We start from the raw sequence: 26,074 nt of genomic DNA on the forward strand, positions 1-26,074 counted from the left end.
GTGTGTGGTTGCCTCTCATGCACCTCCACATTGGGGACAGGGTCTACTGGGACCCGGCCCGCAATCCAGGCACGTGCCCTGACTGGGAATGAAACCGGCGGCCCTTTGGTTTACAGGCCAGCGCTCAATCCACTGATCCACACCATTAGAGTTGACTTTTAATCTTCCTCCCATTAAACTGGTATTTATAGATTGGTCCTGGGCAACAGCACTTGGTCCTTCTGTCTCTGCCATTGGCATCTAAGTTCATTGAGAGCCAGCAAGCTTCATTCTTTACAACCCAGCCCGGCTGGGGACCTTGGAGGAGCTCTGCAATGTGGGCCGGGTGCCGCAGAGTGAGCACGACTCCCACGAGTCAGGTCCTGGCCCTTCCAGAAACAAAGTGGGCAGGTGGCCACCAAAAGGGCCAGGGGGCTGCTCTGCAGTGAGTGCAAGAGCGGAGAGCGTGGGGCCTGGTGAAATGAACTCTGCAGGAAGGGCTGGGGGTGGGGCGGTGTGTGGATTACTTGATATCCAGGGAGCGGGAGATTCAGGGAACAAACCCCTTCAGAACCAGGCACTGACTGGTCCAGCTCCCAGTAAATCCACAGAGGTGTGGATGTGGAAGAACCAGCACCAGTCAACCCCACCCAAATGGAGCTTCATGGTTATCGGTCCAGATCATGGCATGTGCTTACTTCTATGAGACCCTTAGCTGCCTATGAAATAAATGGCTTTTGTAAAGTTCAATTCTTGCACACAGTCTTTACAAGAAAAAACAAAACAAAACAGCTAGGTCAATGCCAGAAATCTACCTTCCCCAAAGCAGGACCTTCTGCCAAGGGTTTGAATTAATTACCTTGAAGATCAAGGTTGAAGAGAAGTGGAAAGTGTATTGAAATGGCCACTAAGAATTAAGTAGAAAATGTATCCTTATTAGAAGTCCCCTGATCTGCTCTCAGTAAGGAACAAATAGCAAATGTACCCGGAGTAGTAAGTAACGTTTTGAGCAGAATCCACCTCTGCTTTGATGGGAAAGCTGCTGACGAGGCCAGCGCGGGTCGCGTCTCATCTCCACAAGGCCGAGTCCAGCGCTTTGAACATCACACCCCACGGGAGGGGGCTCAGTGCCCACGGCACGGGATCGGCGGCTGGGAAGGAAGCACGGGCCCAGACTTTGGTGACAAGAGCCCCTTGTCGTCCATGGCAGTGTGTCTGTGAACATGTTAGTCATTGTTCACACGAACATCTCCAGTTCTTGGCTCACTCTTAGACTCGGTTGTCGTCCGGGTCCCAACTTACTTTCAAGGGAGGGTGGGCTTGGTTGTACACCCTACAAACGATTTTATGAAAAGCAAATAGTTTCAAAGTGCTTTTCTATTACTAGTTTGGAGTTTAATTTTGTCCAGCCACATTTCAGGAGCAGTACTGGTTTTTACGTTTAAAATAGTAGCCGACGAACCTGCTGACGCTTGCTGTGAATCCCACCAGCGTGCTGACGTCTCAGGTGAAGCCGTTCAGTCTGAACTCTTTCCACACGTTTATTTACGGCATCAGTGTACTCAGGTAGTGCTTCTGAAATCACTGCCTGCGGGAACACAGCGTTCTAGAAAAGGGAGATGGAGATGTGTAGAACAGGCTTTCTCAAATGTCAGTGAGCACGAGGCCACCTGAGATCTTGTCGAGATGCGGGAGTCTGCATCTCCAAGCTCGCAGATGTTGCCGGCATTGCTGGTCCGCAGACCACACTTTGGGAAGCAAAGGGCTAGGACATGTTTCTGTGTGGCCTGGCTTTCAGAAGCACGTGGTCAGTAGAAGCCCCTGGCTGGTGTGCGTGTCTGCTCCAGGATTGGGCTGGATGCCGTTGAGGTCACCTCACTGGCAGATTTTTTTGGTTCTGAGCCAGTCCTCAAACTGAAACTCTGGCTAAAAACAATTCTTTATACAAAATGCAGCTGGGTGAGAATCTGTACGCAAAGTGCTCCTGGAGACTTCAGTTGAAATCGCCTTGTAAATTGATAGCGGCCGCCGACTTAATGCTCATGCGTAGCCCCAACACCAAACAAGCGAGACCTTGAGGAGCTGGGTGGGAACGGCTGGCAGTCTGAAGATGCGAGCGTGCCAGCCCACTGGTCGTGCTGAGCCACAGCAGAGGTCAAGGAGAAAGAGCATCCGGCTCAAGCGAAGCTCCAGAGGGTCGGGTTTCACCAGCCACATACACCAGTGGAGACACGTGTGGCCAGGCAGACCAAATACATCCCAGTAACTCTGTGTTGAACTTCACATTGCATCTCACTGCTCTTCTCTTTGGGATGTGAAAATAGGAAGAGACACATCTTCCGCAACATAGTCCAGCTTTTTGAAGGTTGACCCACCGAATCTACAATTTTAAATAAGGTTTAAATGATCTGTTTAAAGACAGGCTTAAAATAAAGTACCCTGAGCTGCCCTCCAAGTGAGATTTCCTAGCCATCTGCAGGCGTCTGGCAGCAGATACGCGCTGAAATATCTGGCTGTGCTCTTTCCATTGGTCCAGAATGACACACAGCATTGAACTGAGACCCATTGATCCAAGAAGATGTAGTTTTGAAATGGTTCGGCAGGTTAAAAAAGCTTTATGCCCACCCAATTCGAGCATGTGGAATAATGTTCCCAGAATATATTATATATTTTAAAGAAACCTAAAATGACTTAGAGCCTTCATAACCATTACCAGAACTTGCATTGAGGATGCAGAAGTAGTTACTAAATTTGCATATGCAAAGTACATAAAGATTCATGGGACACGAGATAACGCGTGATCAATACAGAGAAATCAGTGGTCTCTACTTACGCTCTCACGCTCATTGCTAACATGTTGTGGGCACACTACTATCTCGGCCTTGCAGTTTATTTCATGTAATGTATTTTAGAGAAATTCTAGATTCATTCAGAGAAGAAGAAAGAGTAGACGTGCACAGAAAAATAAGACAGTTAAGATGGATTTAACATGAATGGGTGAGACGATGAAGTGAGAGTGAGGGGCTGGCTGAGAGCAGCGGCTGGAAAATACGGATGAGAAGAGGGTGTGTGTTTGTAAGGAAGAAAAGGGAACATGAGCATTATTTCATGAATGGAGATACAGCCCGAAAACAAGAACGGTGATTGGTCAGAGGGCGGGCTCTGTTTGGTTTGGTCGTGAAGATCAAAAGGGAGTAGGGATAGGTTGGTCCCATTTGGATGCAGGACAAGTTAGATTGGAGGAAACTACCAGCACAGCCAGCCCTGCGGTTGCTGGGAGTCGCCTGGGAGGAGTCAGCCGGCTCTGAGGGAGCCTGTCCATGGGAGTTTTCAGGCGAATCGGTGAAACTGTTAGGTCAACAAAATGCACAAAATTATAATTCACAAACCAAACCCAGATCTAGTGGAATCCAGGTTGGAAATTTCTTTGGGCTCCTGGATTTTCTTGTCCAATATTTATTCAAATAAATGCAAAACAAACAAAAAAATACTATAAAATTACATTATTGATCTTTTAGTCAATTTACTTGTCTTTACAGATTTACCTTATGAACCACCCAGGAGGTCAGCCTGGACCGGTCACGGCCACCCCGCCCCCCAGTCAAAAGGTACAGTGTTGGCTCCTGTGGCCTTGAACCTGCATGTCACAGGAGAGTGAGTGAATCTTGGTGGAGTAAACAATGTTTTCTGTAGCTCATCTGTGCCCTTTCAACAGGGCAAGTGACTGTCCCATTGACCACATAATCACGACTAGTCTTTACATGCCACGATTCTTTCTCCTTTGGGGACGTACTCACGTCCGTGAGAAAAGAGATGCCTAATGCCATGCATGGGGTTGGCCAAAAAGCCTGTTTAGTTTGTTCTGTAAAATAAAAGACACATTGTTCATTGCCACCAATAACGTTATTTATTTGGATATTTTGAGTGTGTTGGGTATCTCACGTGTGGTATAACGATTGTTTCTCAGTTGAGAGAACATCCAATCAGTGTGGCTGCCACCTACTTTAACTGGTCTTCCTGACTGGGGAGCCTCGTCCAGAGAGAAATCGCCAGCATGAAACTTCGCAAACCACTTCTGACACGTTCGACCAGTCACAGCACCTTCTCCGTATGCTGCACAAGTCCTTTTTTTGCATTTCAGATGCATTTTTACCTTTATTTAAATAAAGCATAATATGCTGAAAATGTCACATATTTCCTTCTATCTTCGATATTAAAATGGGGACACAAAAATTCACCAATTTTGATGTTTTTCTTAAATGCACGCTGATATGACAGCTGTCACAATACAGCCTGACGAAATTGTTTCAAATGAAGTTAAAGACAACTAAGCACTACTAGAGCCATTGTACAGAAAAAAAGTGAACAAACTTTTTGGCCCACCCAGCCTTCAACATGCGCACACACACACACACACACACTTGCACGTGCACATGTGTACACACACATGGGTCATGGCACATTTGAGCACAGATTCAACACTGAGCAATTTCTCGATCTTGGCCATGTTCAAAGTATCTCTTGCTTTATTCCATTTTCCTGGTCTTGTCCCTTTTATTTATTTTAAACTGTGACCTATTTTCATCTGTTTTGTAAACCATTTCAAATTCTGGTTTTTTTAGTGGGTTTTTAAAACAATTTAACAGTACACCTTTCAGGCTGTTCCTTATTATAAAAGGAAGCCTAGATTACGTTACCAGGATGGTGGAGGGAATGACGACAGGACGACATGGAGGACCAGCGGCCGAACGTGACTCACAGCTAATTGTCCTTCATCTGTGTGCTTTCAGCTGCTCAGCTGTCCCCTTCCACGGTGCCCAAAACGGAAGACCCGAGGCCTCAGCTGGGTACGTTTCGGGGACACCCCAGGGCCGTCAGAGAAGAAACAGGTTTCCTAGTTTCTAAAATGTGTCCCTTTCTACATGAAACTCGTTCCTTTGTCGCCTTTGTAACTACTTCCTACACAAAACAGGGGCCCAGTTGTCAGCCTACTCACCTAGGGTGACTGGGGACTTTGATGACACGTGTCCAACCCACAGAATAAATGTGGAAGGACGCATTCCGCGTGCACACGGGCTGCGGCTGCCCTCTGACCCCCGGGACCCCACACGGGGGCGCCCCGTTTCTGTCCTGCGGTGGACAGCGTGTGGGGTTGGGTGTTGGGAATCCCAGGCCCAGTCTGAGCTCCGCCAAACGAGGAGGCCCTGGGCCAGAAACCTCTCCCAGATCCCACGCGATGTCTGAGACAGGAAGTGGGGCTCGGTGACGCTGGTGTGGGGGGCGTTCTCAGCTCTGAAATCGGAGGCACGAGGCGGGCGGCACAGGGCCTGCAGGTGCATCTCACCGAGTCACTACTGTGTCCTTGGGACGTGACTTCTTCTCTTCTTGCTGCAGATCCTTACCAGATCCTGGGGCCAACGAGTAGCCGCCTCGCGAATCCAGGTGAGGTACTGCTGGTGGCTTTGCTCCGGCAGAGGTACCTGGGTGGCAGCAAACAGATTTGGGGGTTACTGTCACTGGGTCATTGGGCCAAGCGGGGAAAAAAGGGGTCAGAGGATACATTAAAATTTGAGGCTCAGCAAACAGCATCCTCACCTTTTCCAAATGACATGGGTTTCCTAGGGTCGCTAGGACAAAGTACCACAGGTAGATGGGGGAGGCTCAGACGGCAGACTCGTCTCCTGTCCCAGTTTGGGGCGGGAAGTCCAAAGTCAAGGTGTTAGTGGGGTGGCTTCTTCTGAGGGTCATGAAGGGAGGGTCTGTCCCCGACCTCAGTCCTTGGCTTGCAGACTGCCACCTTCTGCTCTGTCTCTTTCCATGTCTTACTCTCTGTGCGTCTCTTTGTCTGAAGTCACCTTGTCCTAACAACACCAGTCCTGCTGGATTCGGGTCTCCAATGGCCTCGCTTTAACTCAGTCACCTCTGTAAAGACCTGACGTCGAAATAAGGTCACAGTCTGAGGCTCTACGGGGGCTGAGGACTCCAACATGTGAACTTGGGGAGGGGCACCAGTCAGCCTGTTACATAAGCAGTTACATTGTATTTTAAGAAAGGAGAATGCTAATTACAGCCACATGTTTTCCAGTTTAGGTTTATCTTCCACGAATGGTGTGTTTCTCAACTTAGATGCTAGAAGAAAGTACAGACTCACAATTGGCCCATTGGCAACCTGTGCCTTGCCAAGGACTGTCACCTGGCATTGGGTTTCAGTGCCGACCACATGGTTTTGTTGTTCACGTTCAGATCAGAGCCTGCTGTGCTCAGAGATTCATAGCACAGGCTGCACATCCTCCACGGCAAGTTCAAGTGCCAAGGTGTCACAGGCGTCTTGCATGTACAAGCGGCAATGCATATTTCCTAAACTCGGAGGCCAGAAGGGGGCTGGAGCGGGGAAAACTCAGATGCAGTCGGCAAACACCCTCTCAAGGGGACGTCCACTTCGAGAACATGAAACACCACTGCGGGGAGTCTGCCCTGTTTGGCGTTATACTTTGGTTCAGGTTAACTCATCCCACGAAGATTCTTTAAGCATCTGACCAGTTAGAAAGGACTGTTCTGTTTACTACTCTCCCCGACTTAGGGCTGAGTGTGGGTGCTCAGTAATTATTTGTGGGATAAGTGCAAGAGCAATAAGGTATCGTGCTGACCCTCAAGGAGTGTACATTCTAATGTAGAAGCGAACATGGGTAATGCCAGCACCGTCCAAGTCAGGGGGCTGCGGGCTCTTTCCTCGCACGCGAGCATCCGTGTGGAGGCCACACCTCCTGGGTCTCTGGTCCCTCCTCATGCCTGTGGTCCACTTTCCATTTGCAATGGCCTCCATAGCCTTGAGGTAAGAAGGGTGGCCGTGTTGGAGATGATTATGATCGGCCACGATTTGGGAAGACCCATCCAGCAGCAGCATTCGGGAGAGGCTAGAGCAAGGAAGAGATGGGAGCCGGAGCAGTCTGGGAACAAATGTCCCCAAGATAATGCAAGAGAACGTTCTAATAGCTCCACCCCCTGTGCGCTGGGCCAGCGCCTGTGGCTGTGGCCCCATCTCCTCACAGCCCTGGCAGGTCACTATCTGCACCTACATAAGAGGATCTTGAGGTCCAGAGAAGTCAGGTGACCTTTCCCAGGTCACACAGCGGATGAGAAGGGAGGCCAGACTTGAACCCGCACTCTGCAAAGTCTGTTCTCCTGTTCTTCCCCTGAACTGCCCTGCACAAGCCCAGGGGAGAGGACACAGCTTGGCGAATGGGGACCAAGAGAAGGCAAAGGAAGGGTTGCCGTGCGGCTGGACAGCTGTTGAGGTGCACAAGTGGGGTCCAAGGTCAGGGCTGCCAAACCAGACCACCCCGGCTTCTCTGCTCCCACAAGCTGGCTAAATGAAATTGATGTCCACGCCTGCGCTGTCGCAGCCCCAAGGTGTGGCTGGAGGGACCGTGGGGCCACAGAGAGAGGCTGGCCCCTCAGCGGAGCATCAGCTTTCACAGAGGCACACTCTGCTGGCTGCTGGGGGACCCACTGTAGGTGGAGTCTCCTCCAGGGCAGAGCCGGGAGGGGACTGCAGACCATCACAGGCCTGGGCACCTAGTGGGTCAGTGGCCTCTCGTGTCCAGAGCCAGGGGCCACCCTTCTACCCTGGAGCCCTTCCTCAGTGGGGCTGGGGACGGACGGTGGTGGCGTCCAGCTTCTGATCTGAATAGAAAAGCTTTTTTCACTCAGCCTGTCGTGAGCCAGCCCCTCTCCACCCATCCTCACGGTCGTCCTCCTGTGGCCTTTCCCCTGACACCACAATGTCTTTTATCTTTCGGTTAACGCTGCTTCCTGTCTGAGTCTGTCATTCCATTCTCTGCAAATAAATCCTTCCTCACTTGCACGGATGCCTGGGCTCTCCACACGGCACAAATTCTTTCAGCATTTTCAGTAGACGACGGTGCCACCCAGCAGGAATGTGACAGTGGCATCTCTGCATCTCCATCCCAGATACATGCTTGGTGTGTGCTTTGGCTGTACCTCTCCTGCCGAGAAGCGAGTGTCCCTGTGTTGCTGTGTCATGGGTCACATAGCTCCTCGATGTCCCTTCAGGCCAGCCAAGCCTTTCAGGTGGCTCCTTGAGTGAACGGAGACCGCCTTCCCACCTGAGAGCTTCATGGTGTTCGGCTCAGCGGCCTTCATGACAGCCGGGTAGTTTTCCATGGTGGGCAGGAACCTGCATCCGGCTCCGTGCAAAACCAGAGACCCAGTTTAGGAGTGTCCCCATGTCTGTTAGGAGGTAGGAGTATCCAGTCCACCACTGGGAACTTACAAACTCCAGGCCCAGGGAGGGGACAGCCTGGGAAGGACTCAAGGGGACTGTGGACAGAAACCGGGCCGAGCCAGAGGGCAAGTTTGTACCATGATTCAGGGTCACAGCCCGGAGTAGGCTCCAACGCTTGCTGGCCTTAGCCAGCCTCCGTCCCCCACCTCTCTGGGCTCTAGTCTCATTTCTGCCCTGGGCGATCATGTGATTTTTGAGGGGCCTGTTACATAAACTCATGTAGCCTGTTCAGAACAGCGCATGGCATGCTGCAAGCTTTATGTGGGCATCTCCAGGCTCCAGGTAAGGGGCATATCTGTCTTTAAACTGGGGTTTTCAGCCCAAAGCGACCATGATGAGAACGTTCACCTCCCAAGTTCATCCTTACCGTGACCTGGAAGACAGCACCATTATGGTCATCCAGTTTTGCAGATGACGATACCCAGGCACAGAGAGCTGGGTGTGCTGCCCAAGGTCCCCAAGTGGCTGAGCCAGGATTCAGCCAGGCAGTGCCGACACCAAAGTGGCCCCTCTAAGAAGTCCTTTCTGAGCCTGGGACGCACCTTCCTGGGACGCGCCTGCTGCCTCAATGCTCACACGGTTCTTCCCTGTTGCCCCAGCTATGGTAGAAATTGGCCCCAAATGACCGCCACCTGGCACCCGCTGGGCCCCTCCATCAGCTGTCCCCACGGTGTCCTGCTCAGGGACAGTCCTGCATGCCCACGACCGCAGCCCCGCTCCTCTGCAGTTTCTGCACTGCTCAGACGTGCCACCCTCTTGTGCTGTCTGCTCCTCTCTCCTGCCGTGTCTCTCCTTCCACTGCGTTAGGAGACTGCTTTCCTCGGGACAACGCAGGGATCACCTTTGGTCCTCTTCTGAGCCCGGTGCCGCCCATTCTGCCAGGCTCTCCTGCGGGCGGGCCACCTGCGTCATTGTCCCCCTGCCGCTCGGTCCTGCCCTGGACAAAAGTAGGACTCAAGTACCTGCTCCTCCCCAGTGTTAAGGATGTTGTCACAGGACAGGGAGAAAACAGGTGCAACAAGTGTTTCATTCACGAGGTGCAGGTGGGGTGCTGGTGGGGGTGGAGGGTTGTGTCTCACAAGAGCTTCTCCTTTTACAGGCGGGTTCGGCCAGTGAGCCCCAAGTCACACTTTGGCTTCCCAAACTGTAGGGGTTCCTGTCTTAGAACTCCTACCCAGCACCCTAGAATGCATTTTTATTGCACAGGAAACGTTATTGCTTTGACACTAGAAGACTACAATGGATGGCTTTGGAAATCGCGGCCAGGAGGGATTTTAATTGACCATTGACTGTGATTTCTTGGCAACCCTGGCGCGTCCTTGAGAATCCTGCCCAGGGATAGAGTCTGGTGCACGCTCCGGGTGCAGCGGGTTTGCTAGACTTAACGACTTGTGAACTGGACATGATGTCCCTTGTACAAACATTCATCGCTTTGGCACTAACAGCTGTGCGTCAGGTTTGGAAGCTGGTGGATTTTGTTTACAGATCTCTTGCTCCCGATGACCCTGGAAAAGCTCAGAGGCCTGGGACTCATGTCTTAAAGGCCGATTCAGGGTAAAACAGGGAGAAATGCTTCTCCATCCCCCTGAGCTTTGAGTTTCCAGCCAGGGATTCGGGTCCCGAACTTCCTGGTGCTTCAGAAGCAGCAGGGGGGAGGGGGGAGCCGGTTCGGACCACTGGTTCCCCATCTCACACATTTATAAAGGACAAACTTCTGAGGGCAGAGCCAAAGCTCAACCAGATACCAAGCATTCCAGCTGCTGAGGAGAGTCTGTGCTTATACAGAATGCGTGGAATTGCTCTCTTCACGGGAGGAGGCTGACAGTGAATATTTATTTTCAGACAATTCCCTGTTTATGTGGAAGCATATGTTAGACCCATAAATCAAAAATCCATGTTTTCTCCTATTCCCAGGTCATATATGGAATTTTCTTCAAGTATTAATGCTCTGGTTACAGTGTATGTACTGAAACCACATGGCCTTCTCATACCAGTCTTTGTATTGTTAATGCATATTAATGCCACGTTGGGGGCAAGAACACTTGATTGAGAACAGTTTGAACATGTTGTCCCGAAGAAGCAAAGGCCCCCATTGTGATGAACTACAAGCTGCTAATACCTTTCAAATGTGTTGCTCGACCAAAAATGATAACCTTCCAGAACGTAGTCAGAAAAGACTGACCTTTCTCACGATGCTGTGTATGGACGGACTCATGTGCGTTTCCAGGGAGCCAGCGTGGAGATGGGGGTTTATGAGGTGGATGGTATATATTTGGAGCTAAGGGAGACAGGCTGAGTGCAAACAAATTTATGGTCGATTCTTACATCACATCTACTCCCGGAACGGTTGCCAGTTAGAGACTTTAATCACCTGGTCACGTCTGTGGATCCTCACTGATAGTATAGTAGTAAAAGGTCATGTTTTGGTCATGAGCCTGAGGCAGTGCAGTAGCTGGAGTTTACGAGGAAGAAACGGTTTCTTGTCCATTTTCAAAGCATCCCTGCCTCTCCTAGGACCTTTACTGTCAATATTCAAGTGCGTCCCTCCTTTAGGGGGCCACAGGTCATCCCGACGTGCCGTGACACAGTGGCTAGAAGGATGTGTCCAGATCTGTCTCTGGATCTAATGGGGCACAAAAGCTACATCTGTACGCCCCCAGTGGGGCCAGGGACACCCTGGCGGTGCCCGCGCGGCCAAACCGGATCTCCTGGACCTGCGGCCCCTCGCGGGCATCCTCTGTCGGAAACGCTGCCGAGCAGGGTGTGCGTTGCAGCGCGGGGGCCCAGCACGTGGATTTCCGTTAGGGCGCATTTGCCCAAACACTGGAAATGGGCGATCTGCTTTGACAAGGAGCCAACTTTTTTCTAAACTTCCTCATTTTGAGTGGGTTAATTCTGTTCTAGGAAAAGTTTCAACAGAATGGCTTTCTGAGTGCCAGCAAAATGTTATGTTAGAAATAACAGTGTTTACTTCCATTCTCTCTTTTTTCCATAAACTTTTTAGAAGTTCATTTCCTAAACCTGACTTTTATTATTTCACTTGACCTAGCCAATATAAATGGTGTGAAGTCATTATTGCCATCGACATAATGACACATTCTGCCTCACAAAAAGAGGAAAAATAAGCCCTCCCACCCCCGGACACACGTTGACCCACCTGCTCCTCTAGGGCTGTCGGACGGGTTTGGCACCCACCAGGCTTGGCCCCACAGCAGGGGTCTGCTTTTGATAAAGGACTTGGGTCTATCGACCAGCCTGATGGTCACTCACCAAGGATCACTGTCCTGGTCGGCTCCCCCCAGACGCAGAGTTTGAGATGAGGATGTTGTGCATATGCATAAGGAAGGGAGAGAGGCCATGAGGGGGCAGGGCAGGGAGAGCTCAGGACGCGGGGGCCTTGGCCAGGCCCCTGCCTCGGTCTGACCCCAGGGTCCTTGGGAGCGGGAGCGTGAACAGCGTCACACGCTTGGCCCCTTCTAGAGGCAAGGGGGCCCCATCCCCAGTACCCTTTGTGTGTGTCTCTGGCCATGGGCTGCTGGCGTGAGGGTGGCGGACCTTGTCCAACCACAGGCAGTGATCTGAAGAACAGGGGAGGCCCCTGGACTTGAGGGACAGGGGCACAGGCCTGGGACAGGGGCCTGGGTGCACCAGCAGCACCCACCTCTGTGACTGAAGAAAGAATGCCTTTCTTTGGAACCTGTCCTCACTGGTCTTGTGTTTCTTGCCCGTCCTCTTTAGGGAGCGGACAGATCCAGCTTTGGCAGTTTCTCCTGGAGCTCCTCTCCGACAGCTCCAACTCCAACTGCATCACCTGGGAGGGCACCAACGGGGAGTTCAAGATGACGGATCCCGACGAGGTGGCCCGGCGCTGGGGGGAGCGGAAAAGCAAACCCAACATGAACTACGATAAACTCAGCCGCGCCCTCCGCTACTACTACGACAAAAACATCATGACCAAAGTCCACGGGAAGCGCTACGCCTACAAGTTCGACTTCCATGGGATCGCCCAGGCCCTCCAGCCCCACCCTCCAGAGTCATCTCTCTACAAGTACCCCTCGGACCTGCCGTACGTGGGCTCCTATCACGCCCACCCGCAGAAGATGAACTTTGTGGCGCCCCACCCTCCGGCCCTCCCTGTGACGTCATCCAGTTTTTTCGCTGCCCCAAACCCATACTGGAATTCACCCACTGGGGGTCTGTACCCTAACACTAGGCTTCCAGCCAGCCACATGCCTTCTCATCTGGGCACTTACTACTAAAGGCCTGAGAGAAGCCCTTCCCAACAACACACAATCACCAGTAAATAGCCACCAACTCGATTGGAGAAGAGGAATCAAGTGCCTCAAGAGGAATGAGAAAGCTTGACGGGGGGCTGGGGAAGGAAGCGGGGATGAGATCCAAAGACTCTTCGAGGGAGGGAATTACCAAAGTATTACTACAGAAGTAAAGAGGATGCTCAATATGTAACGTATATGGACATGTAATCTGTGGACCAACCTTGTAAAAGACATTGTAAGTAGAAGCGTGAGGTCCTAGGACAAGGTGCCAAAGAGAGTGGTCTTAAGCGTATACACTTTAGAGTAGAGTTTGGGATCCTGCTCATAACGCCGACCGGGATTGAACTAAAGCAATACAGATAACACAGTCTTGACCTAGCAAACCATTCTTAACGCCATTTTAAGGAAAACTACCTGTATTTAAAAATAGAAACATATCAAAACAAAAAAAGAAGAAAAAAGAGAGAAACTATGCAACAGACGTTGATACGGAACTCATCGGCGTTTGCTGTTTCTGGTGAAATCAGATTCATTCCATTCGACGGAGGGCGGCCAGCTCTCCCAAACTGTGAAGACGACCCAGAGTTTCCCACTCCTTTCCAGTATTCCAGGAGCGAGGGGCCGGGCGGCGGGCTGAGGGCGTGCAGGGCGGGCGTGTGGCCGGAGACAGAGGGCTGGAGGATGTGTGAGAGGCAGCGGTGGTGCAGGAGGAAGCTGAGCAGCAGGAGGCGGGCCAGGGGCAGAAGCTCCTCATGCAGTGCAGGCTGGACTTAGGGGCTGTGCGGGGACTGTGGGGAAGGTGTGGCAGAGACTCGAGGTCGGGTGTGGGCAGTCTCGCACCCAACCGTGTTGCAGGGAGGGCACAGGAGGACGGAGGGAGGCGAAGTGGTAGAATTCAGACACAGAAACGTGCATCTCTTTTTTTGTTTGTTTGTCAGAAGAAAATTGTAACTGGAATTGACTGCTATTTACAATCATCATTCAGGACAGCGTGCCCTGGTGGGGCCTGTGTTCTCCACGGGGTCAGGTGGGAGAAGCCATCTCGGCCGCCGCACGCCGGCACCCGGCACCTGGGCGAGGCGGGCTCCAGGGCTCCTTTCGAGTCGCGAACGCTGTGCGTTTGTCAGAGTGAAGTATACAAGTCAATGTGTTTTTTCCCCTTTTTATATAATAATTATATAACTTATGCATTTATACACTACGAGTTGATCTCGGCCAGCCAAAGATACATGACAAAAGAGACAATCGATGCTATAATGTGGCCTTGAAATTTAACTCTGTATGCTTAATGTTTACAATATGAAGTTATTAGTTCTTAGAATGCAGAATGTATGTAATAAAATAAGCTTGGCCTAGCATGGCAAATCAGATTTACACAGGAGTCTGCGCTTGCACTTTTTTCGGCGACTAAAGTTGCATAAGAGAGACCTGTGCTGAAAGTTGTGGGTTTTGTTATAATGTTATTAGGTCCAGGAGCTTATGGAAGCAAGAGGCAAGTCAATAGGGTGCCTGGCACCCAGACAGCATCATTGGCCTCTCTAGGTCGCTCTTGTCCCCTCTCTTTTATTCCTGGCCCCTTCTGACGCAGAGGGACTAAAGGTCTCCACCGAGGCCTCCTTTTTTACGCCCAGAATGGAGAGAGGCCTCTGACCCCGAGGTTGTCATGGAGACATTCAGGATTAGCACTGGGGCACTGAGCACCCTTCTGTGATCACAAGGCATTTGTGGAATGAACAGGCCGTGAGTCTTCACCCAAACTGTATGATCGCTAATAAGTAAAGTGTCGTGATAGCTGTGACTCCTTCCTTTAAAGAAACCAGGGGCAGCCTCTAAATCTTCCCACTCGCCTTCTCTCCCCGAGGATCTCGCCAGGCAGCTTGGGGCCTGGATCTGCCTTCCTGGGCTTATCTGGCTGCCGTGGTGTGGGAGTCACCAGCCCCGGGCCTACTATTACCAGACACTGGGTATTTCTCTGACATCATGTCACTTTTTGTTGATGCCCTTTCTCTCGTGCATGTCACCGATGCTGTCAACCTTGGCCAAGGTGATGGCAATTTGAGAGGCAGAACACAGACCCCTGTGAGACAGAGCAAACTGGAGCAGCCCGAGTCAGTTTCTGAATGGGCCCATTTCACAGCTGGCGTGGGGCTTGTTTTGCACTTTGTCATCCTCTTACTGTGATTCAGTGACGTTGCCAGACCTCGGTGCGATGGCTCTTGTGGCAGTGGTCTTCTACCTCGGTGGGACCCAGTGCCCGAAGCTTCAGACACCGCGTCCCTTGGGTTAAGAGGAGCCCTCCCATCAATCATTTCCCAGCAGCTGGAGAAAGGCCCCCAAAGTGCTTCTATTTCTTGGGGGAAAGACAAATAAGTAAAAGCATCAAAGCGGGCAGCTGGGGTGAGCCCCGCTGCTCTAATTGAAAAGATCAGTCATTTTTATTTGGGGATGCAGAGTCAAGGCACGCCTCCACGCTGCGCAGAAATACAAATGTACTCGGCTCATCACTCAGTTCCACTCTTTCAAGGTTGTGTCATGAGTGAAATAATAGAAACAAGACATGACGGTCATCTTCAGCTGCACCAGATGTTTTCGGTTAGGTTCCCCAACACCCCCACCCCCTCCAGATGATTAGCAAGCTCTCTGACACGCATGGTAATTTTGGAAATGATAATGCTGAGTCCTCCCAAATAAATCATGCTTAAATTGTGTTGTAAAAGAACGGTGACCCTCTGCTCCTGTCTTAATCTAATTTCAAAGCACTTCCAATTCACACTTTTCATTCCACAGAGAACCTTCTTCTCTCTCTGCTCCTTCCGCACCTCTGTTCGCCCCGTGTGTGCTCACAAACCCTGCAGAGTCTCACTTCTGCCAGCAGGGCACGTGTCCCCTGTAGTCATCCCTGTAGTCGTCTCAAGTAGTCTTTGGAGCACTTCGAGGAACCTTGCATATTTCCAAGGCTCAGCCGAACGCTCATTCTGGCCCCCAGACTGGTGCCCTGGCCACATCTCCACGGGGCTCAGGGTGAGACCACGTAGGTCAGGACTGATGCAGTCAGAGAGCTCACTGCTTCCCGGGAGCACCTCCCTGCACTGCCACCTGGGAACGGGGGCCTGGAGGGATGTGTTCAGGGGACAGGTGCAGGGCAGACCGCTGATGACCCGGAGCTGGGAGTGTGATGGCAGAGAGGGATAGCACAGACACCCCCCAGGCCCCCCAGTGGGCCGCTAACGGTGGGCACAGAACAATGAAGTTCAAAGGCCTGGCTGAACTAGGCTCATCACTCCATCCGAACGACGTTCTCAGCTGACTGAGTAGACTACTCAAAGGCCTGTCAGGTTCTGCTCCTTCACTTTATCTTGTTTTAAAAACATCTTAAAAATGTTTCCATGTCAAGTGAGGAAAAGGCTGGATGCAGAAATCCAATGTTACGGGAAACAGAGACCTCTTTCTCCGTCACAGAGCGGTGGTTCTCAAAGTGTGGTCCCTGGACCAGCAGCCTCAGCCTCGCTGCGGCGTATTCGGGGACCCTGCCCCAGACCTGAGGCAGGGACTCAGCTACCAGTCCTAGCCCAGCCACCGGTTCCAACAGCCTTCAGGTGACTCTGATGCTGGCAAAGCTCGACAACCATTGCTGTGGAAGGGGAGACGGTCTGTGTCCCAGTGTGGAATGTTCAGTGTGAAACCCCACAAAGCTCGTTTCTCTGGCTGCGTGGAATCTGCCCTCAAGGTCCGCCCAGTTTGCTCCGACATGTCACCCTGGGTTGTGCTTCCTCTGGGCAGCTCTCCTCCCGACTGTTAACTGGTCCCATGTGAATTAACTACCTACTGCTGAGTGACGGGTGACCACGAACAGCACACATCTGCTCTCTCACAGCGTCCGTGGGTCAGGAGTCCAGGCACCAAGTCACTGTGTCCCCTGTGCGGGGTCTCACCAGGCTGAAATCCAGGGATAAGCCGGGACTGTGGTCTCATCTGAAGCAGGGACCCTGTCCTAAGCTCACTGGCTGTTGGCAGAAGTCGGTTCCTTTCGATTGCAGGGCTGAGGTCTCATTTCCTTTCTGGCTGACGTCCAGGGCCACTGCCAACTCACAGAGGCACCTGGGGTCCCTGCCACCTGGCCCTCTCCTCAGCAAGGCAGTGGCTCTTTCAAGGCCAGCAGGAGATGCTCTCTCACTGTGACTCTGACTTCTTATAGGCGTTCTCTGGATTAAACCAGGCCTACCCAGGATAATCTCTCTTTTTTAAAATTAATTCAAAGTCAACTTATTAGGGCCTTAATTACATCTGAAAACTTACTCTCACCACAGACAATAACCTAATCACGGGAGTCAGGATTCCTCATGTTCACAACTTCACTCATGATCCAGTAGGAAAGATTTTTGTGGGGCGTGTCCACCAGGAAATAGAAATCTTGGGGCCGTATTAGAATTCTGCTCACACACCCTGGATACATGTATCTTCTAGCATTTTCTAAGCTCTGCACACCTGAAGCCCTGTGCTCCAAGGCCCCTTCTCTCAAGAACAGTGTGGACTTCTTTGAATAAGTCTGATGCTCTTTCTCTGATGAATTCACAAAGCTGTATGTTGAAAATGCAAAGCTAATGCCAGCTTTTCAGTGGTATTTAATTTTCTATCCACTTTATATAAAGGCCAGTCCAAGTTAGTTCTATACGGAAATAAATATGCAGACTCTTCTAACTTATACTGTTTATTTTAAACTAATTTTATAAAGCAAAAAAGCTTCATAAACATTTTTTTACAAAATACTATTTTGGTGAGGCAAGGCCTCATATTAGTTGGTTATGATTTGTTCTGGAACAAGCTGCATTACAGACTTAAGCAGGAAGCATGTTAAATGTAAGAACTTGATTTTTTTAAAAGTTCATTTTGCATGTTTCATGTTCCCTAAGGAAATAATACAAAATGGTAGCCAGAGTTTCATTTTGAGAGGACTTCATGAGCCAGTTCTGAGATTCTACGAGGTCATGATTGGTTGGGTGGACGCGGCTGAGAGTACTAACTAAACATCATCCCACCTAAGAGAAAGGTCCTGGGGACAGATTCCGAGTCACTGCCCTTGACCTTACGGATTCACACCTTCCTAGGTGAGGGCCTGGATGGTACCCCAGCTGCTGTGGGAGGAGAAGACAGCAGATTAAGTGACAAGTTCAGGATCCCAAAGAGCAGGTGAAGGGATGGGCCAAGTTTAACAAACTCACGGGAGCTACTGATGCTGGGATCTGCATCGTGTTCAAAACACCTGGGAGCAGGGCTGAGCACCACACCTGTGACAAGCAGGTCAGGGTTGGGACACGAGAGGCGGAATGTCCAGCGGTTGGTGAGCGAAGGGGCCGACACTGCTGAAGACTTCAAATGTGTCGTTTCATTGCTCCTTGCCATCTTCCTCCTGAAACAAATTAAACGTGAAAAATCTCAACACTCAGATTCGACAAGCTGCTCAACTCACCTGAGGGGAAGAGGGTGAACCAAGGCTTGTCCCAGGACTGACTCTCGAATTTCTATTCTGAAACTATTCTGCTTCATGCTGACAGGACACCAGATGAGGGGACATGGCCACTCAAACATAGGTTGCATTTTATAAAACATCATGAAAGAGGAGTTACTTCTTCTGCATCGAGCTGCTTCTAGCATCAATTCCACGCATACCCCTGCAGAGGGATATAGGCCAGCTGGAGACGAGGGCGCCGAGGGAACCCAGACTGGGCCGTGGTGGAGCATGTCTGGTCCCTCGGTCCAGGACCCCGCCTGGTGCATGGCAACAGTAAACTATCAGTACATGTCTCCCCCTGTGTGGATGAATGAACAAGGGAGAGATAACTGTCTGGACTCAGCAGGGATGCCCTTGCGCCAAACTCAGAAAACAACCTGCAATCACACAGAATGGTCAACCTCTGCCCTGCCTGTGGGTGGGCTCTCAGGGACCACGTGACCACTCCCTAGCTATTTAGCACAGGGCTGGGGGGCGCTACTTAGCTATTTAGTCGTTTTCACTTCTGCGCCATTTGGGTTCTGCAAAATGATGAAATGTCACATACACACACAGGGAAGGTCAGGGAAAAGCATCTGAATCGACTTCGGCTTGGAAGCTGCCTCCGGAGCAGCCTCACTCCGCCCTCAGGGCAGGGGTTCAGTCGGGAGTCAAACATTACGCAGGCGCTGAAATCCCTCTAGCTCGCGTCTCCTGCGACTTGGGTCTCCAGGGTGACTGGAGCCTACTCCGCTGGGAGGCCGAGGTGCACCCCGTCTGTCGCCCCGACTTGCTCACAGAGGAGGCCCCCACACCCGCCACACCGCAGCACGCCTCCACAAAAGCACGCGTCTTGGGCTTGTTGGTCACAGTCTGCTGGGCATTAGACATGGCTCGGCTGGAAGAGTCAGGCGGCCCCCGGGAGCCTCGACCCGGCTCCAGACTCACTACTTCCACCCCCCTCCGCAGGCCTCGGAGGCAGAAGCCAGGCTGGCTTCCCACTTAGGAAGCTAAGGAGGAGTTGGGGGTGGAGGTTAAATATGTAAGGAAGAATTTTGGATAGAGGGCAGAGAGGGGTTTGGTACAGTCTCTTTAACAGAAAGCCAGCATATTCCAAGCAGTCAGCTGAAGGAGTGGAGCACAAGTTTCACCACCTTTTTCCGGAGAGGAGGACCGGGAAGCGAATAAGGAGCTGGTTTCCGGCAGGGTAAGCCCCGCCTCTTCCTGTGGAGAAGAGCAGAAGGGGTGGGGAGAGTGAGAGTCCCTGCTGAAAGGCCCTCCCCATGGAAACGTGCCAACACGGGCAATAATGGTTCCAACTTTTGTCATAGGACTTGTGTCAGATTGGTTAAGGCTACAGTTCTCCTTTGAAGAAATCGCCCCTCTCATCCTATTTTCTAAACCTGAGATTCTGCGGCTATCTGTACCTCTCTGCATTTGTCTTCGTGTGGCACAGAGTTTTTCAAAGTGGCATTATGCAGTAGTCACTGGATTTTAAGAACACACCGCCTGGTCCATGCTCACAGTAAAGCTGCCATAGTGCATTGAAGAAAACATTTACAGAATTTCTGTTTACTCACTTAAAAAAAGACTGAGCATTGGTTAAAATCATTTTATCCAAGCTCGCATGGCTGTTAAGCAGCAGGGACAGGATTTGAACCACAGTCTGATTCAAAGCTTCTGTGATTAGTCACTGTGCCTTACTAGCTCTTAGAGGAAGCTGCATTAACACTAGGATTCATAGGGTGGGCAACCATCCCAGGATGGGCAAACATACGATTATTCATATGGTGGCAGGAAGCTGGGTAAGACACCCTCTTTTATGGATGAGGGAGCTGGGGCTCAGAGAGGTTAAGTGGCCTGCCCAAGGTCACATAGCTCGGGACGAGATTCCCACCCGGACCTGAAAACTGAGGTTTCCTGCCGGGTAGGCGCCCCTTGCCTTCCCTGCAGCTGTCAGGACTTGCAGACAGCTGGTGCTTTGGGTTTGTGGTTTGTATGGTGTCCCTTCATCTTCTCTGAATCCTCTCTCCTTGGTCTCTTGTCACATGAGCTCCCTGCAGGGTCACCCTCATGTGTCATGGAAGGGCAGAGTGTCATTCCTCGCTTTCGTGTGTCCTGTCTGGGGAAGAGACACAGAGGCTCCGAGTCGCCATCAGCTCAGTGAGTCACCGGCCCTCACCAGGGATGTCTTTGCAGCCTGGTGGGCCAGCAGCCCCCCAGGAGGGCAGGTGGAGTGGGGTGGGAGCAGTCTACCCAGGACCTTCCACCCTCACTCTGATATAGGCAGAGAAAGTGAGTGTAAACTGTCAGCCACACTGCCTCCCACTGGAAGATCCAGGCTTGTCCTATGGTTCCCTCTCCTGGGACGGCCAGACCTGCAACCTTATCGAAGGCTGCAGAGAAGGAGAGGTTTGTCTGTGTGTGTGTGTGTGTGTGTGTGTGTTTACTTTTTACCAGAGGCAGGACCTCGATAAGGCAGTTTCTGTGGACATCGGGAATCATCATTTTGAATGCTTCCCTCCCTCTCTGGAAGGTGGCAGGATTCAGAGAAGCCAGTGTGCAGCAGACAGGCTGGCCCCGGGAGCCTGGGCAGGGCTGGAGAGAACTGGGGATAGAAACTGGGCACACGCTTGTGTTTGTGGATGTCCTGGTATGTGTGTGTCCCTGCATGTGTGTGCCTGTGTTTCTGAGTGTGCTTGTTTGTGTGTGTGTCTACATGTGTGAGAGTCATGTGTCTGTCATCTGTGTGTCCCTGTGTTTCGTGGCCAGCAATCTCAGAGCTCTGATCCCTTTGAAACATATTTTCAATTCATGAGTTGCTGAGTTGCTCATAAAACTCATGAGTTTCATGACTGAGTTGCTCCCCCACCTTCCTGGAGAAGGCCCCCCAAAGGAGGTGCAATGTTAAAAGTATTTCTAGAACACACTTTGTGGTCACCAAGCCTTAAGAAGGGCTGGTTGGGAAGAATTCTGGGCCAGGCGGGAGGTGAGGGGCTGGCTGTCAAGCACTGAGACAACCCCATCTTTCCACCAGGTGGCGCCAGAGCTGCACGCACTGAGAGCAGCTTCGTCTAGGAACCCAGACCCACCTCCCAACTCCCTTTTCAGCTTGGAAAATTTTGTGTAAAGGCATCACTCATCTCTCTGGAGGGAGCTAGGAGCCAGTTGCTCAGTCGTCTCCTGTGTGCTGTGAACCTGGGATTAAGCCTGTGGACACATACTTTGTGAGTGTCTGTGTATGTGTGTGCTCATCTAAGTCTTGTGAGCTTCCATCTCGAAGGTCTAAGGTCCTTTCAGTTCATACTGATGGGGAATGTTTGGAGGCAGTCCCCCTGAGAAGAGCCAGGGCCGGAACCTTAAGGTCAGCTGAGCCACTGGTGGCTCCGGGGAAGGTGGGATTAATAGTGGGGAGATTATAGTCAATGAAACCTGAGCCCTGGGAGATTCTACCCTGGCTGTGACTTCCAGGGCCCAGCCGGCCTTTCTTGGGTGCATCGGAAGGCCTTCATGCACGTGGGATGGAGGGGTCGGGTGCCACGGGAAGAGCCAGTCAGCCAGGGTTATTCACTGAGGGCTGCCGGCACATTTCCAAATAAAAACGGAGAAGTATTTCCCTTGCAGATCCTGGGAACCAGCTCAGAGATGTGCCCCCACTGTAACTGCATGCGAGCCCTTCACAAAAGGTAGTGTGTTTGTGACTCAACAGCATTACAGGCAGTGAAGGGTGGTTTGGCTTTCCCTTCTCTCAGGCAGCTGTCCCTAGGCTTAAAGAACGAGTTTCACTGTTTCATAGTTGATGCCACAGGGACCGTCATCAAATTCAGAGCCAGAATCTCCATCATGCTCACCTGTAACCTGTTTCCATAGATGAGGGGGAAATCCCCCAAAATGGAATTATCTTCTGGGGGGCAGGCCCCTTGCAGTACAGGCTTCCCCCCACTAGGAGCGTCCTGGGAGCCCATCTGCGCCAGCGTGCCAGATGGTGCTGTTGTGAGAGGCTGCGTTTGGCTGCAGTGGGTTTTTTTTTAAACTCTTTCAAGCACTCGCCCATTTCATGATGGTGATTTACGAGCTCACCTGTCCACACTGCTGAGTGTTCAGCAGTTTTTGACTAAAAAAGCAACATGACTCCCATGCCCACCCTCCCTATTCACCTGATCTTGCCCTGAGTGATCTCTTTTTTTGTTTCCCCAGATAAGAAAATTTTGGGGAAGAAAACATTTTGCCAATATGGAAGAGGTGAAACAAAGTAACAAAAAAAACAGCAGAAGCACTAAAAGGCATCAAAATTGGTGAGTCCGAAAACGGTCTTTGAGAAGCAGAAAGAAGCCTCGATAGGTGTGTTGCATCACACAGAGAGCACTTTGAAAGTGACCGAAGTTTAAACATGTAAGAACAAGTACACAAATATTTATAAATAAATTTTGTTGTAGGGGGTCTTCTTGTATTTGTGTTATGAGAAGCCCATATTTAAGTTCATCTCCTTTTCAAGTTGATTTTATAGAAACAGGGAAATGCACACACTTACATTCTAAAGGAATGGAATGAAGGAGGAGAGAAACCTCGGATGGTCAGTGGCCTTGAAATTGTCCTGTTATTGTAACATAATATCCAGTCAGTCTGCCGTTTGTTCGCTCAAAACCCATATATTGAAAGAGCTGGGGAAGAAAACCAGGAGCCAAGCACTTCCAAGGGGCCAGGTGCCGGGCTCTGCACAGGTGGGGGTGTGGGTAGTCACCACCCCTGGGCGTTCCCATTGAGTCAGTGCATCTAAAAATGGGGCCCGTCTCCCAACCGCCAAGTGCATGCGGACGGCATGCGCTTCCCAGTGTGGCCCTGACCTCATCTGCTTCCACTGCACACGTGCAGAGACCTTGGCCTGGCAGGGACCGGTGAGCCAAGCGCAGTCACGTGGCACTGAGGTAGGTGCTGTGGGAGAGAACAGCCGTGGAAAGCCAACAGTGGCCAACACCTGCCTCTCGATACGCCAGGGACCTGTTCTCAGTGCTCCGGGTATTAACTGGTTTAATGGGACAACAGCCTCTAGGTGGTTTCTGCAATCAGCCCGCTTTTACAGTTGAGGAAACCGAGGCCCAGAGAAGTTACGTAAGTGGCCCAAGGTCACGCGCCTGGAGGGCTGGGCGGAGGGGGGCGCTGGCGGGCAGTGGAGTCTGGGATGTGAAGGGCTGTGTCCCTGCCCGGGCTCAGCGGTCAGGAGGAAGGCACTCGTGATCCATGATCACCATAATCCTCTTACAGAACCGGTTCTTTGAAAGTTTGGGCCAAGTTAAATTTTTAGAAACCAGACAGAAACGTGGAGATGGCAGTCCCAGACCCAGTGAACCCGGAGGGAAGGAAGGGTTTGGGTGGCAGAGAAGGGAAAGGAGGTATGCAAGAACTGTGTGGAGAAGTAATGCAGGGCGGTTTTCCAGGGAGAAGCCTGGGTTTCTAACGGGAAAGGCCTGTTGAGAGGAGAAAGGACAGGACCAGCCAAACCTTCCCGGACCTGAGTCCACACCACTCTCGTCCCAGAGATGGCGCTAGCGTCCCCTAGAAGAACCGGCTCACACTGCGGCTTCTCTTGCTCAAGGCTCCCCTTCAGTCTTGGGGCTCCTGTTTGGTTTGTATTGTTGCATCAGAGCAGGGACGACCTTTCCGGGATCCCCCACACTGGGGAACACGGCCCGCCCCGCTGGCGTTCGGGAGCCCTGTGGCTGGCCGGCACCAAAGCTTTGGTCCCCGGGGCCCCGGAGGAGCACAGCTGTGGGCAGGGGTTCCTAAAGGAACCTCGTTTCTGTGGACTCGCTGCCGGGTGAGCCCTCCCGCGGGCTCCTAATCCGCTCCACTGCTGAGCAGGTACGGCGGCTCCTAACCCCCGGGCACAGGCCAGGGAGCCAGGCTCCGAGCTCGGGCGCAGCTTGCCCGGGCGGGGAGCCGGGAACGGAGAGCCCGGCGCTCCACCCGCGCTGCCCCCCCGCGCCTGCTGCCTGGGGCCGGGGAGGTGCCTGGGCGGCCCCGGCCCCCTGCGTCCCACGGCGCGGAAACAGGCCGAGCAGAGGATCAAGCCCAGGTGCTCGGCTGTTTTGTTGGTGTTTGCTTCGCCCCTCCAGGTGGAAGCCAATCCGATTAACCGGGGTTTCAGTGGGTCGCCGCAGGCCAGCTCCGGGATTAGTGCGCTTCCTGCTCTGAGTGGCGGTGACGTGTCGGTAATCCGCGCAGTTTAACGTGTAGAAACAGGGGATGAGCCTCCCTTCTAGGGAAGTGAAAGGCAAACAGCAGAGCTTTTATTTCGAGGTTCTTAAATCCGCCAGCCTCAGGTCCTGCTGCCCGTCGCCAAAGCTTTCACGTGCAAACGGGAAAGCGAGGAAAGTGTGCCGCCGACTGAAGCTGGCAGGCCAGCGCTAGGTTCTTCCTCCCCACTCTTCCTTCTTTTTTTCTTTCTTTTCTTTTTCTTTAATCCTCACCCGAGGACATGACCATTGATTTAAGAGAGAAGAGAGCGAGAGAGAAACATTCACTCAAGAGATATGTGGATCAGCTGCCTCCCCACGTGCCCCCACTGGGGATCAAACCTGCAACCTTTGTTGTGCCCAACAACACTCCTTCCAGCCACCTGGCCAGGACTCCTTTCTTTACCCTCGGTATGAGGACCATGTATAGGAGGCTGAGGAGGCGGGGACCAGAGCGCCTCAGGTTTAAGTGCGCGCACACATAAAGTTCTTCAGAATCTTGTTACCGTACAGGCTCTGCGTGAGAGTCTGGTGTGAGCCTGAGGTTCTGGGTGTCCAACCAGCTCCCTGATGCCAGTGCTGGGGGAGGCCGTGGACCACAGGGCCCGAGCGGATGTCGAAGGACAAAGGGAGGTGGGCTGGCGGAGCCCGCCTGGCTCTCCTGAGGACCAGATGGTGGCTGCTGACTGCAGTGAGTCCTGGCCAATACAGCCGCTGGCGCCTGGAGGAGCCAGCCCCTGCGTCACTTCAGACCGGCTTCTCTGAGTTCCGCAGCATCACACCTGGCTCTTGGGGACCATTTGAGCTCAGCAGGTTCTCAGCAAGTCATGGGGCTGGGCCAAGGCAGAGACCAAGTGGGAAGGAGAGACGTGGAGGTGGTGGCCCCCTTGCTGGGAGTCCCCACACTGGATGGTGGGGCAGGAGGGAGGCGCCCCCTTTAGGCTGGGCTTCACCTTCCTCCAGTCTGAGAGGGTCGGATGAGGCTTCAGCCATGAGGTTGCGGTTCCCACAGTCTGCAGCGCCAAAGGCAGCCCCAGACAGCATCTGAATTTCCAGGCGTGGGCCCTGGGCTCTTGACCCACCTCTTGACAAAGCCCCCAGGCCATTCTGAGGTACACTACTGTCTGAGAGTCACCATCCCCAGGGTCACCTCCGGGGGACTCTGAGTTTCTCTTCTGCGAACTGGTCCAGCTGTTCCCTCCGATGGCTGTGTCCAGGACCTTTGATTCCCCCAGCCTCCGTCCCCTTGCTCTCAAGGAACTGGCGGCCAGAGAGATCAACTCTTGGGCACACAGCTGCCCAGCTCAGGGCCAGGATGAAGCCCAGAAGCTTGTATTCCTAGTCCACCACACCTTCCTCAGAGCACCTCTGCTCTCGGACCCCCACGAGCCCCCACGCTAGCACCCACTACCGCACTCTCGGACTCCTGCGCCGGCCGGTCTGCTTCCCCTGTCTCTTACCCCTGCCGGTCTCACCCGCCTCGTTAGTCCAGTCTTCATACCAACCCCAGACAGCTTTCTTCCAGGCCCCTTATTTTTTCTGCCCCAACCACACATTCTTTGTCTCTAGCTGCTATATATATCCCAAACTCCTATCTCCTGAAGATTCTCCATGTCCTGAATTTGACACTAATCACCCACCACTCCATCTGCGTCTGGCAGACAACTGCCATTTCAGCCACTCTATTGTCCAGATTTCTGGTGTCCCCAGTTTGCTTGTACTGGGACAATCATCTACCCAGAGCTACTTAGCCCTTTATTTCTTCCTGCCAAAGTCTCCCCCATCCTCCCAG

General features: G+C 52.1%; 1 protein-coding gene across 4 annotated transcripts in view; it reads left to right on the plus strand.

The window, feature by feature from the left end:
* ERG (ETS transcription factor ERG) overlaps positions 1-13,935 on the plus strand; it is a 215,103-nt gene extending 201,168 nt beyond the window's left edge. For all 4 annotated transcript variants that reach the window (XM_053657708.1, XM_053657707.1, XM_053657710.1 and 1 more), the window contains 4 exons: positions 3,519-3,587; positions 4,770-4,826; positions 5,374-5,421; positions 12,023-13,935. In XM_053657708.1, coding sequence (XP_053513683.1) covers positions 3,519-3,587; positions 4,770-4,826; positions 5,374-5,421; positions 12,023-12,543 — 695 coding nt within the window. In that variant the 3' untranslated portion in view covers positions 12,544-13,935. The remainder of the gene's footprint in view (positions 1-3,518; positions 3,588-4,769; positions 4,827-5,373; positions 5,422-12,022) is intronic.
* Positions 13,936-26,074: the final 12,139 nt, after the last annotated feature.

This window comes from Artibeus jamaicensis, unplaced genomic scaffold (assembly GCF_021234435.1).
Source record: "Artibeus jamaicensis isolate MK-2021 breed Jamaican fruit bat unplaced genomic scaffold, CSHL_Jam_final scaffold_474, whole genome shotgun sequence".
NCBI lineage: Eukaryota > Metazoa > Chordata > Mammalia > Chiroptera > Phyllostomidae > Artibeus > Artibeus jamaicensis.